We start from the raw sequence: 14,918 nt of genomic DNA, 5'->3' as shown, positions 1-14,918 counted from the left end.
CCAAGAAGTAAAGTATTAGAATGTTATTTGTTTAATGACGTGTACAGAGTTATCCATGGAACTGAAGTATTAGAATGATGTACCTTTAATGTAAGTGTTTAGGGTTATTCCAAGAACAGAGACTCATAACGATGTTTGTTTAAGTGTTTATTTCCTACAAAGTAAATTTACTTGAATGTATTATTACATAGAATGTTGTTGATTATATTAATATTCCAAATAAAATGTGGAATTCATGTATTTATTTCTCATGCAGGTTCATAAGCTTATGAGTATATATTTTTTCAGTTTGTCTCCTGTATAGATATAATTTATGAACGCTAACCGCTTGTTTTTCTCGAAACAAAGCAAGCTACACTGTTTCCATCTCTTCGTATCGATTTTACTCGTTTTTATTTCCTGTCAGTTGTTGAGTCGTACGTAATTAGTAAACAAAAGTACGTTGTTTTTACGATGGTTTAGAAACAGATTACAAAAAAAAAACTGATAAATTCCGGATGATAACCCTTAAAGTAACAACAGGTCTGAAAAACAACTTCGCTTATAGAATAAAGTAATGTCTTCTGGTGTAAGGTTGCCATGGTAGTAAACCGATACCTCAAGAACGATCAGGAATCAAAGTTGTAACCGCGTTCCTATGGTTACAGGTATCAGAATCCAATGCAGAGCCAGAGCTCAATATCGCTTGTTTGTGTGTTAGGTAAACATGGTTGGAAAGGAGTTCAAATATTTGCTTTGTTCATTTTATGAAATGAATTATTTATTTGCAATAAGAAAATCATGCTTAACAATTATATATATATGTGTGTATTTGAATAATATTGATTTCGTGAGTACTTGAGTGATCGTTTTTGGTAACAGATTTGCGAAACTAAAGAAACCATTTAGGTAATTCTCAAATCTTATTGCCTCTGGAATATCTTCCGCGACATAACTTGATATCTAACCCACACCGAGTAACTTACAACAGTGGGTTTCATCCGTTTTAATGCCAGGACTCTTTCTGGAGCCGCGGAATCCGACATAATATTCGTTACAAGAAAACATTACTACAATACTGGCAGTGACTTGTTATTGTATCAATATAAAACTCGCTAGGCTACACCGATAAAGAGATATGATGTAATTACGTGACTAGTATGTATTTACACATTACAATATGCGTAAGTGTTGCATTCCGCGAAACCCCTCTGTTTGTCGAGAAACCCTAGGGTTCCGTGAACTCCAGTTAAGAAGCACTGACTTATAATATGCAAATCAACACCTAACTCACGTAGAGCAAAGAGCTTTAACTCCATCACTCACCACATGACTAAACATGTTATCCAGGACAGCTGAGTGAAAAGCTAAACTTGCATTTAACGTTGAACATAATCCAACCACTTTTTTTCTATATCAGAACATTTTGTCACAGTTGGACTGCCTGTAAATAAAATATTTATTTTTCAGCTCAACTAGGCATTTCAGACATTGAATATTATAAAGTTGAACATGAAATGACGTCATTTAGAGTTGTGTGACGTTTCGTCAGTTGCACTGGAAACTTCTTCACATCAAAGTTAAAGTTTTTAACTATACAGTGTGGTTCTGGGTTAGAGATTCTTACTGTGTATCCATGCCAGTAAACACAGTATGTACCAAAGGGAGGAGAGGGAAGATATAATAAGTGTAAATTATTTGTGTATATTTTAGGTAGGCCTGTTTAGTAAAGTTCTGCAAAAGTGGTGTCAAGATATGAGTTTACATTTCTTACAGTAGATTAAGGTCCATTGCAGATTTTTACCCTAGTGTTTTATCATCACCACTATTAAGGAATTTGATAATATTGTCATTTAAAAGTTCTTCGATTTTCGAGACTTAATCAAAATTGTTTCCCATAAGTTTCCGTTCCGGATTTACCGAAAATACGCAATAATGTTTAACTCCAAGATCTATTGCGTCATACCCCACAATGGCACACCAGTACGTTCATAGACTTACAACGTTAGAACCAAGTTTCGATGTCTGTTGTGGGCAGAGCACAGATAGTAGTTTGTGTAACTTTAAACAAATAAAATATGCTTTGTCTACTCTCGGTTCATAAAGTCGCCAATTATCTTTTACCCGCACAAAGCTCACTAAATGAAGATGAATATACTATTTAAAGACTCCTTTTAATTAGCTCAAGAAATATCCAAATTTCCTAATGCAGACCAATTCACTGTGGCCAGTTTTGGTATTTGGTATTGAAGTCTTTACTTCACTAACATCCTGAGGAGACAATTATTAAATAGTTATCTCCAATACTTATAACTTTAACAAACATCTTAATTTTACTCTCAAGCAATGTTCTCTCTAATTCGTTCCTCGCTGGTGCAGTGGTACGTCTGTGAATTAACAACGCTATGTAGGTTTGTTTCTTTGTAATTAAGCACAAAGCTATACAATGGGCTATTTTTGTTCTGCCCACCATCGTTATCGAAACTCGTTATAATGTGACGCTCAATTCCACTATTCGTTAGTAAGAGAGTAGCCCAAGAGTTGGCGGTGAGTGGTGATGACACTGATCTTACACTACTAAATTAGGGACGGCTAGCGCGGATGGCCCTCGAGTAGCTTTGCGCGAAAATTCAAAGTCAGGCTTTTGACTCCCTGTTCCCATTTTAGTTGACTTTAATCGATAGCCGAGACATAAATATCTCGTACAATTCAGCATTTTTCCTGCTATTGTAAAAGCTTGTCAAGGGGTGAAGAGTTCCAAGGACCAGATCAGACGTTATGTACGTGTGTGACACCACATCATTATGACGTCGAGCTAGGTTGGATTCGAATTCGAAATCCCAGAAGACTCCCGTTATAGAAGACACGAAAGTGAATTCGCACACTATGAACGCTTGTGAAATATAAATAAAAAGTTATGGTAAATCTATGCTGGGAAATTATTACAAAAAGTCTTTGTTAAAACAGACTGAAGATATCAATTGTCTGTAATAAAGAAGATGAATTTTTCTCGGAACAATAACAGGTGTGTATGTAATCATATAGTCACTGTATGTTGTAATTTTTTTATCCAAAGGGACCAATATGTAGCATGTTTGCTCAGTTATATGTAGAATGTTCCTGAAAAAGGAAGATTTTATATTTCTTTTATTTATTTCTCATGTGTATTGCCAGTTTTATATAGAATAGTTTTGGTTTCCGGTGGTTCCTGTCAATTTAACGGATATTTACTCTAGTAACTCATAAATGTCCCCAAATCTGAAACACAGCAATTTCAAATACAAAACATGATATTTATTTCATCTTTTAGAATATATGTTATATTTTTTGGTGCACTTATTATTTATTATACAGTAGAAACCACTATGTTACGTAGGAAATTTACGCCTTTATGTAGGAGTTGTGTAATGGATACACGATATTCTCTGTGAGCACTGATTCTACTAATTCTTATAATATTAGAATCAATGCTGGCAGAGAACACCACAAAATCAAACACAGACAAATTAGTGAATTTCAGGTTCTGTTATTGTTATTTAAGTGTGACAGGGAAATAAATAAGCATACGTTCGTAACCTTGAGCCACGAACATCTTAATGATGTAAAGGTACTATCTTATGAACTCGGTTTCGCGCTTATCCCACTAACATTATTACTCCCTCTTAAGAAGTCGCTAATACATTGAATATCACAAGAGCTAATGGGTTGTGCCACCAAGTTCGAAAAGTTCTAAAATCATGTACGATTAAGCCTTGAAGCAAACTGACGACTAAAGTGAGCCACCAAATTATCAGTAATTTAAAATAGAGACACTGTTACTTTACCTTCCGACAAGGGAAACGGTACATTTGTCTTAAACAGACGCGAAAAGTACCAAACGACAGAAGTATAAACGGATGCAATTTATTAAAAACTATCTTTGGATCTAACTTAACGTATAAAAATAAATAAATAAAAACATAACAAATAAACAGGATGTAAGTATAATACTGTACAACAGGATGTAAGTATAATACTGTACATGATACAGTCTCCCCACAGCTTCGTGGTTTGCCAAAAATACCTGAACCTAAAGAACTCATGTGATTTATTGTATCTGACGTAGATTTGCCAACTTACAAATCAACCAAATTAATTTGTAGTATGCTAAAACCTCTAACAATAGATCCGGCTTATCCAATTAGAGACTCACGAGAATTCGTTAAGCATGTTTTTGACCAAATAATATCTGAAGACGATATTATGGCTAGCCTCGACGTAGTTTCACTTTTCACCAAGATACATGATAAAGATTCCATGACGTAGTTTCACTTTTCACCAAGATATATGGTAAAGATTCCATGACGTAGTTTCACTTTTCACCAAGATATATGGTAAAGATTCCATGGAAATGATACAGGAACGATTAAGTAATAACTTCTCACTTCTAACAAGAATGTCCACCAGCATCTCAAGTATCTTCCTGAACATCTCTCTCCACGCAAAGTACTGGCAATAGAATGGCCAGTTTTACAATACGTTTGATAGGACTAAGATACAGAAATATTCATGCACCAGTTTGAACGCATTATTTTAACAACATTAACCTTATATATGAAAAAGGTATGTTGACGATACTTTCATTTTATGAAGAGGTTTCGCTTTGGTTTGTTTTGAATTTCGCGCAAAGCTATTCGAGGGCTACCTTCGTTGGCCGTTCCTAATTTAGTAGTGAGAGGCAGCTAGTCATCACCACCCACCGTTACCTCTTGGGCTACTCTTTTTACCAACGAATAGTGGAATTGACCATAACATTATAACACCCCACACAAGGCTGAAAGGGCGAGTATGTCTGGTGTGACAGGGATTCGAACCTTCGACACTCAAAATACGAGTCGGGCGCTATAACCACCTTGCCATGCGGGAAAACAGACCCAAATTAACCAGCGAGACTGAAAAGTTAGAGAATAGAGACGACAGGTCGCGAATTCGAATCCCCGTCACACCATACATGCTCGTCCTTTCAGCTGAAGGGGAGTTATAATGTTACGGTCAATCCCATTATTCGTTGATAAAAGAATAAAAAGCCCAAGAATTGGCAGTGGATGGTGATGACTACCTGCATTCCCTGTAGTCTCACACTGCTAAATAAGGGACTGCTAGCACAGATAGCCCTCGTAAAGCTTTGCGCAAAATTCACAACAAACCAAACCAAAAACCACAAGTTTAGAAAAGTTTACAATAGCTGCCAAAGCTGGAATTATTAACATACTAACATTCAGAGCTGCAAGTACGCACTCGTTTTGCCTTGAGAGGATTTTCGAGAGTAACTGTTATCCAGTTAAAACAATTCAACTTATTTTATATAGTTTATCTGTCTCAACTACTAATGAACCACAATCTGACAATCACAATGAAAGGGAGTAAAAACAATATTTATTCCTTGTATACCAACTCTAGACGAAAATTTGTAGGATAATGAATAACCTTAACATTACCACAGTGTTCTTAAGTCCCCCTGCACTATGTAACAGTCCTACGATGGAAGAATCTCTACTTTACCAGCCTTCTCACAAAGAACGTGGCTTATAGCATTTGGTGTGACTATAATGAACGAAATGTCGAGGAAACACGACGCCCGATGTCAAACGAACACTAATGAGATATTAAGAACTGTGCTATACACACTTCAGCTATAGCTTTTCATAGAGAGTAAAACATCAAACGGAGAAAATTACAGAGGCTATTGCAATCCGAACTCAAGACAAGGTATTAATCAAAACAACAACCAACAACTACATGGACCCCAGTTATCAAAGATATAAAGCATGTTACTTGTCTGGTTTTGATGCAATTAAGTTTTTAGCTTTACAATGTGTTGTTGGAAATATAAAAAAATATTGTTTTTGTTTCTCTATACAGTTGTAATACTTTATCTGTTACAACAGAAATTCTTTGCCGAAACAGACAGCAGGAAAGGTTAGACAAATCAGTGTCCTAATAGAAATACAACACGTATTCCATATGTCACAATGAACAGAATCCGGCATGGCCAGGTGGTTGGGCACTCTACTAGTAATACGAGGGTTGAAGGTTCGAATCCCGTCACACCAAACATGCTCACCCTTTCAGCCGTGGGGAAGTTATAAAGTGACGGTCAATTCCACTATTCGTTGGTAAAATAGTAGCCCAAGAGTTGGCGGTGGGTGGTGATGACTAGCTGCCTTCCATCTAGTCTTATAGTGCTAAATTAGGGACAGCTAAGGCAGATAGTCCTCATGTAACTTTACGTGAAATTCAAAACAAAACAAACCACAATGAACAGTCTCTCTTGTCATCAGAAAGTTTTTAACGTAGAATTACATACAGAATTTTTTCTACAGTAAAATACCTTTATTTCCAAACGTTTGGCCTTCTTATACTGCTTTCCGGTGAAGGCTTCGGTAAGAAGGCTGAAGGTTCTTAAATAAAAGAATTTTAACGCAGAGAAAAGTTCCGTGTCTACATGTTAATTTATCTGTTATACTTCTCAAAGAACATGACGTTTTTTTCACATATATTATTATTAATTATCTGCATTATACGTATTGTTTGCTTTGGAATTTCGCACAAAGCTACTCGAGGGCTATCTGTGCTAGCCGTCCCTAATTTAGCAGTGTAATACTAGAGGGAAGGCAGCTAGTCATCACCAACCACCGCCAACTCTTGGGCTACTCTTTTACCAACGAATAATGGGATTGACCGTCACATAATAACGCCCCCCACGGCTGAAAGGGCGAGCATGTTTGGCGCGACGGAGATGCGAACCCGTGACCCTCAACGCGCTTGGCCATGCCGGGCCGATTTAGAAGTTAAAGTGTGCAGTGAAATATTTGATACAATAGTTTGAGGTCAAGTCACGCAGTGTGGGGGTTATATTTTACGTTCTGCAGTGTAGGATGCTCTACAGTTAGGTATTGAATCTCACAGTGAAATATACTGCAAAGGGACTAGTTCTGGACTCGCTTGTTGAAAGCTGTTCTACTGAGGTAAAATGAGGTGTGGTGTAGTTTTTCCAAAGGAATCAGGTGATAAAAGGCTTAGTGAGAGATGCTCCACAAGAGTAAATAAATGTTTAGACTCGTAGCTACTTAACAGAGATTTGATGTTGAGTTTCATAGTTAAAATTATTCTGCTTGAAATAGATAATGAATTGATTGACTATTTATTAAGCGGTAGATGTTCAGTCATGTATTGAAGCACAGACTACAAAGTTGGATGTTGAATCATGTAAGGTAAGCTGCTATACAGGGGTTAGATGTTGAAATGTTTAACGACCGTAGCTGTATAGGAAGTTTGATCTTGAGAGTACAGGAATGGGCAATACACAGGGTGTAGGAGTTAAGCAAAGCAGAGAATGATGTTTTACAGGGGAAAGATTTTGCGTCAACCAATAAACTGCTTTATGGAATAAAAATGATTGTGTAAAGAAAGCTTTTCTGTGGGGCTGATTGTTAAGTAACACAGAAAAATAAACTGTACAATGGTTTTGATGTATACGTATGAAAGGCTGGATGGTGAGAGTGGTAGGGAAAGCTATTCTTCAAGGGCAAGATTTTGAGTAATAGGAAATTTTACGACATTTCTGTTTCGAGTAACAAAGACGGTCTAATTAGTAAAAAACTTAAATTCTCCTTACCATAGTTGGGCTTAGGGCTAGGATCACTTTTTTGGTCACCACGTACATTTTATTTCCTTTAATGAAAGCTGTAGTTTCATTCGTGATGCCCCAAAACAGAAAGTTGTGTTTTTCCATATGTGAAACGAGTAATAGCTCAATATTCACAATCTCTGTAGTGAAGTGAGATTGGTCCTGAGTCACGTGAGTGGTGATGCGAATAGTGAGCAGCCTGGTTTTGTTTACGCTGTTTTATTTTGAATATGAGGCCACGTTCTTTCCAAGACAGAATTAAACTGAGGTTTTACAGGCATTTTCAGATTCAGAGCAAGATAAAGATTTCGATACTTAGATAAACAGAAGATTCCTTGTTAGTGTTGATTCTAGCTTGACAGTTTCTTTTATGACGTCGATTATTTTTTGCATCACTTTATTTCTGAAAGTTTGACTTTAAATTTCACTTCCAACTTTATTTTGGTAATGGGGTCGCACAAGGAAATGATTAAAGAGAGTTTAAAATATTAACACATTCTCTCTCTCTTCAATTAAACATATGCAATACAAATACATGCTTACATTCTGTTTCTCTTTCACTCTGTTAACCTGATTAAATATTGTAACATGTATATTTTTTCGTTTACTGTCGCTTTCTTTGAGACTAACACAGTCAAACTGAGGGAAGGATCGTCCCATACTTTGTATCATATTATCCATTGCATCTCCTGTTTCTGCGGACCATTCCTATTTACCCTAATGGAAATAAATGTACCTTAGAATAGAGTAGGAACAACACACGAATCAGATAGGTTGGATCGCAATATCCAAAATCTTAGATGAAACACTATTTGTATCATTATTAACTGGTGGAATATGACTTGTAGTAATATGATATATTAATAACTATTGAACTACATTGAAAATGTAGAATTATGAAAACAGTTTATCAAATATTCTATGACAAGAATTCTATCGCAAACTGCTAAACCTTATTTTTTACTTGTATTTTCTTCTAGCAGGACTAACTCAGATCACTTCTTCATACTAGTTGTGTATTTTATGTTCGGTTAATTTATGTTAATTAGGCTGTTGAAATAATAAGATTCGTGATCAAAGATTGTCATATTAAGGTTTAAGCTCGATCTTAGAAATAAAAGCTATGAACTTTGACCATAACAGTTGATTTAAGAATGGACGTAGAGGTTGAAGTATAGAATAGTAGAAGCTTTTATGACGTCAAATACCCTATTTTGATTAAAATCTTTGTTATAAGATAAAGTTTAGACGGTTGCCTTTGTAAATGTTGGATTTATTCCATCAAAGCATATAATATTTGAAAACAAGCAGTGATTAAAATTGCCCAAAATAATCAACAGAATGTTTAACGTTATAGCTAAACATATTTATTCAAAATCGTTGAAATGAAATTGAAATCTTTGTTTCTCACACAACTGAGGAAAACAGACGAAAGTTTACGTTTCACAGACACTTCACTGCACAGAAATCATCATATTGTTTTTTTTTTCTTTCCTTAGAACATTTATATTCATTTTCAAGCTTTAAAATTTTACCAAATTGATATTTATTTTATTTGTGCCTCCCTGTAGGACTAAAATACTGGGGATCAATTCCCCGCAGTGGACACAACAGATAGTCCAATGTGGCTTTGTTCTAAAACAAACGAATCATTTATTTATCTATCCTTCATTTGAAACTACTCAGAGTTACCAGGGTCGGCATTGGCGGGGTGGTTAGGGAATTCAACTCGCACTCTGAGGATCTCGGGTTTGAATCCCCGTTACCCCAAACATACTCACCCTTCCATCCATGGGGGCGTTATAATGTGACTTTTACGCCCATTAATCGCAGGTGGTGATGACTAGCTACCTTCCATTTAGTCTTACACTGCTAAATTACGGACGGCTAGCGGATATAACCCTTGTGTAGCCTTGCGCGAAATTAAAAGTCAAATAGATTTATGATCTTTCTTACACTACTTAAATATTATAGCGCCCTCTGAAGTGATTATGATATTTTGTTAATTCATAAAGTTAACTAGCAGTAAGAGCTCATTATTTTATTTGAATTTAAGAGCGTTTGTTTATTTATATCTAAATTTAGTTTACGTAGTGCTAAAAACAAAAGTACTCTCAAATATTAAAATATACATTTCGGTTTGTGTTTTGTTAACTTTTCGAACATTTCCTCTACATAATTTGTCGAACTATAATTAAGTTCCCACTTCTAATTGGTGTGTCTCCATAACGTAAATCCCCCAGTGGCACAGTCGTATGTCTGCAGACTCACACCGCTAGAAACCGGATTTCAGTACCGTTGGTGAGCAGAGCACTGATAGCCCATTGTTTAGCTTCGTGCTTAATTTCAAAAACAAACTATAAATTAATAGGGTTAATTACTAGTTTGTGAGCTTTTACAAAGTGTTATAAACACGTATAAATGTTATAAACAGCCATAGGTAACACAATGAACAAGGGATTGTCAAGGCTATGGTCCTTATAACCCTCGTTTACAAGCGCACCGTGTCAAACACACTTCTTATATTTTCTTACGTGATCTGTAGTAATGGAAGGAATCATATAGCGTTGCAGCTATTTAGTTGGTTGGATGTCAGAAATAAACAATGTTAAAGCTGTCACTTATACCTAAGTAATACCGACAGTGAAATGACGATCGATCAGGTTATCTATAGACAGCAGCAGATGATCAATAGGAGTAGCCATTTTGTGGCAGCACGTGCATGATCGCTCGTGAAATATCAGTAAAGTAGTATTAGTGATAAAACATTTCTTGTTTCTCTTTTGCTGTTTCTGTTTCTAATTTTAGTTGTTCTTAAAAATATATAAAAGTAGATATTTTCTAAGAGAGAATCGCTAGTCTTGGGTCTCTCTCTCTAAAGTAACAGAATGTTGCAATCGTACCAAGCACCGTTCTGCATTTAAAATGAGTTCTGCTGAAACGGCGATAAAAAATCAAACAACATCAAAACGAATTTTAGATATACTTGGGTCGTTAATCTTTTTGTGTGGTTTAAATGTCAGCCTAAGATCAATAGAAACGTTATAAAAATATTGAATATCTTGAACAATCAGTAACCAATAGTTGCAAGAATGATTTATAAAAGCTATCACGGACGGCGCTAAGATATTGCAAGATTGATTGTCTGATCGTGATTGGATGAATGTAAATGAAGTCATGATTCGATTATTAACAGTCATACAATTTCACAAATGTGTTATTTACCACTCCAAATTTTTCCTGCAAGAAAAATAAAAAGTAGTATTAATAGCCAACACAAACATTTGTAATCCATTTATTTCTCATTGTTCTTTCCCATCACTTAAGGCGTGCGACTCGTAATCTGAGGGTCGCGGGTTCGCATCCCCGTCGAGCCAAACATGCTCGCCCTTTCAGCCGTGGAGGCGTTATAATGTTACGGTCAGTCCCACTATTCGTTGGTAAAAGAATAGCCCAATAATTGACGGTGGGTGGTGATGACTAGCTGCCTTCCCTCTAATCTTACACTGCTAAATTAGGGACGGCTAGCGCAGATAGCCCTCGAGTAGCTTTGTGCGAAATTCAAAAACAAACAAACTATCACTTAATTACATTCTGAATAAACTGTTATATTTCTTATGTGTATATTTTCATTTAAGTCAAGTCACAGTCATAAATAATAATAAAAGGATATTTTTTGACTGCTTTTATCACTCTCAAAAATATTTTTATTGTATAACGTTTCGAACACTGGCAGAAAGACCATTTATATCTAAGATGATCCTTATGAACGTTTCTGATTGCTTGAGAAAATAATTGTTATCATTTTAAAATTAACCTCCATTTTCACAGCGAAATGTGTGTGTGGATTTACAAAGCTAAAAACCGGTTTTCGATATATTAATATGAATTTCGTAACAAAGTCACGATAAAACTAACTCTGGACTCATAAGGTTTTTTCCCAATTATTTATAATTTAAATGAAGTATCTGTTTGTTTCTTTAAAGTTAAGCATAAAACTACACAATGGGCTATCTGGTATCGAAACTCGTTTTCTAATGTTGTAAGTCCGCAAACTGCTGTGCGACTAGTAAGCATCAAACATGTGCACAAATATTTCAGGTCTGTCCTTTATTGTGAATGAAATCCCAAAATTCGTATACTAATTGGACTTCCCAACTTCCTGGATTTATACAAGATAATCCCCGGATTCTCATAATTATATTTATATTAAGATATTTAAATTCCAATGTTTGTTTCTTCTCGCAATGAAGAAAATTTAGCAAACTGCACGAAGCTTTAAATAAACTTACTAAACGGTATTTGGTTTTGTTTATTAAACAATTGTTTAGTTTGATTTAATATTTGTACCATTTTGTAGATTACGAAATTTCCAAAACGTTGTTGAGAGGCATTGTTTGAAAAACAACAACAAACAATCATTTTTTGGTATTAAAACTCAAAGTTTTTACCTTTGATCAGAAAGTTTCATTTTACGTATCCAGTCATTTCCAACTAGATTAATATCTGTCAATACATTTATTTTGATATTTTACTTTGCTGTTTACAACAGCTACCACTTTTCCCTGTGAGAAAACTTTTCAGATCTATTCTTTGTCTGTCATAAATCACTGTCCAGGAGTCCATACTTTAACACCAGATTATGAAGTCCACTTCATATCTAAAACGCAATTCACATAAACAGTACAAAAACGCCGTAGTATATTTCTACAAGGCCCGGCATGGCCAAGCGTGTTAAGGCGTTCGACTCGTAATCCGAGCGTCCGGGTTCGAATCCCAGTCGCACCAAACAGGCTCGCCCTCCCGACCGTGGGGGCGTTATAATGTGACGGTCAATCCCACTATTCGTTGGTAAAAGAGAAGCCGAAGAGTTAGCGGTGGGTGGTGATAAATAGCTGTCTTTCCTCTACTCTTACACTGTTAAATTAGGGACGCCTAGCGCAGATAGCTCTCGAGTAGCTTTACGCGAAATTCAAAAACAACAACATATTTTTACAACAGTATTGTTTATCTTAATAGTATACCTAATTTGCACCTGTCACGTTACCACTACAAGATTAATTTGGTTTGTATTAGTGATATTTTTGGCGCCGTCTGGTGAAGAGTCGACGTAATGAGCTTCTTTAGCGATAAACTTCATTCAACATCTTGATTTTACTTCCTATTAACGTTATTCATCTGTTAGGCTATCTGCGTTGTTTTTAAAGCAAGACAGTTTATTTTTCGTCTTACAGTATACATTTGAGTTATAATTAATAAAAACAAACAATCCCTAAAATAATAAAAAACATATTTGAAGGATTGTTGAATCTAGTCCAGATAACTATGACTTTTTTTTACTACAAACTTGGGGACACGCGCGAAAGCACACGGATACATATGGAAGGAGAGAGAATCACAAAGGTCTTTGTTCCTAATTAATCACAAAGTTACACAGTGGACATTCTGTGTTATGCAAATTGCGAGTATCGAAACACGATCTTCAGTGTTACAAGTCCTCACCACTTTTTGCTGATCCACCGATGAGCTTTCATATAGATTTTAAACAAAATCTAAACTAAATAGAAAATAACTATCTGCGTTTTCACTAAGTCATTCTTCTAAAGACTAAATGAGTAGAGTCAGAATTGTATTTATTAGACACGGTATTAAACCATATATAAGTCGAAGAGTACAAAATTATCTATTTAAACATGGATTTTTGAGTTGTCTGATAGCTACTATGCCAATTGTATAACGTATCGTTAAACGGTGAAATATGTAGCTTTATTTCGAAATAAATTATGTCTTTGTCTTTCGCTAATCACCTTCAAAACTTTAACTTTGAATGAATATAAGAACTGAAGATTTACGAAAATGTTTAAAAAATTTAACTAAAAAAAATGGAAATCTAATGCTTGATAAACCTCCAGTGGTGGGCAGAGCACAGATAGCCCATCGTGTAGCTTTGTGATTAATTACAAGTTTGTTTGTTTGTTTGTTTTGGAATTTCGCACAAAGCTACTCGAGGGCTATCTGTGCTAGCCGTCCCTAATTTAGCAGTGTAAGACAAGAGGGAAGGCAGCTAGTCATCACCACCCACCGCCAACTCTTGGGCTACTCTTTAATTAACGAATAGTGGGATTAACCGTCACATTATAACGCCCCCACAGCTGGGAGGGCGAGCATGTTTAGCGCGACGCGGGCGCGAGATTAATTACAAACAAATTGTGAAAGGCAATGTATTTTCGTTATTTTTTTAAACTTCTATAAACAAATCCTGTCAATGCCAGAAACTGTTATCATAGAACGGATATATATAATAAAACTTGCGAAGGCAACACTTATATCAACAAACTGTAAATGCAGACTTGGTGCACTGTTATGATAGTACGGATACACTAACACCAGATGGCTGAAGATTCAATACAAATACGATATGTTGTTTGTTGGCGAAGTTGGTAATTCAGTAAAAAAAAAATCTGGAATTTAAATAATTTAGGAATTATAAAATAAGTATTAATTTTTACACAAAATGTTTTACCCTGAAAAACAAAACAACAACAACAACAAACAAATACGTAAGCTGCAAAGTTGGTTAAATAAAAAACAAAATTCTGGAGCTTAAGCCCATATTTTAAACTTTTACAGATTTTGGAAAGAAACCATCGAATCAGGGATGCAATTCGGCATATAAATACCAGTTCTTTGTATGAATTCCAAGTAGAGTATCCATTCATCCTTAAAAGTCAGTGTTCGGTTTCTTTTGTTGTTTGTTATTTTTATGGATTTTTTGTTCAATTTCAACTTAGTTTTCAGAAAACTTGCCTCTCTATACACTATGATGCCCTTCAAATATGAATACCTGTACTTTTTAAACAATAATTTTATCTCTTGGTTACACACTGATACACACACACACATACATATATATATACATACATTTACTTATTTGTTGCTACTTCAAGCCTAGACTTATCCTGTAAAAGTAGCCTAGAAACAGGTTTAAGCATAACTACCTTGGTTGAAGAGCCACAAAGATATTAAAGTTGAGACAACCAAGATGACGGCTTTTCTGGCAACTCTGGAAAAGCTGGTTGTGGTAGTTTGTCGAACCATTTTTGGGTCTTTAGCAGCCTGCTAGTATAAATTTTCTTCACAAAACTTTACATAAAGTAAGTTAATAACGGAAAGGAAAGTATTCCTCATTTAAAGGTTCGTGTCTACGAACTTCATCAAAAGGAAGAAAGATGCACGAGCGGCAAGCTATAACTACCTCACGTGTATCCCA

At 35.5% G+C, this 14,918-nt stretch overlaps 1 protein-coding gene across 1 annotated transcript in view; it reads right to left on the bottom strand.

Annotated features, from left to right (window-relative positions):
- The window catches only part of LOC143226518 (sodium/potassium/calcium exchanger 4-like), a 94,358-nt gene extending 79,440 nt beyond the window's left edge, over positions 1-14,918 (bottom strand). Inside the window, exon 1 of the mRNA XM_076457554.1 lies at positions 14,647-14,918. Coding sequence (XP_076313669.1) covers positions 14,647-14,746 — 100 coding nt within the window. The 5' untranslated portion in view covers positions 14,747-14,918. The remainder of the gene's footprint in view (positions 1-14,646) is intronic.

Source organism: Tachypleus tridentatus, chromosome 9 (assembly GCF_004210375.1).
Source record: "Tachypleus tridentatus isolate NWPU-2018 chromosome 9, ASM421037v1, whole genome shotgun sequence".
Taxonomy (NCBI): Eukaryota; Metazoa; Arthropoda; class Merostomata; order Xiphosura; family Limulidae; genus Tachypleus; species Tachypleus tridentatus.
Note: the sequence above shows the minus strand (reverse complement) of the source record. Positions and strands in the feature narration are given on the sequence as shown.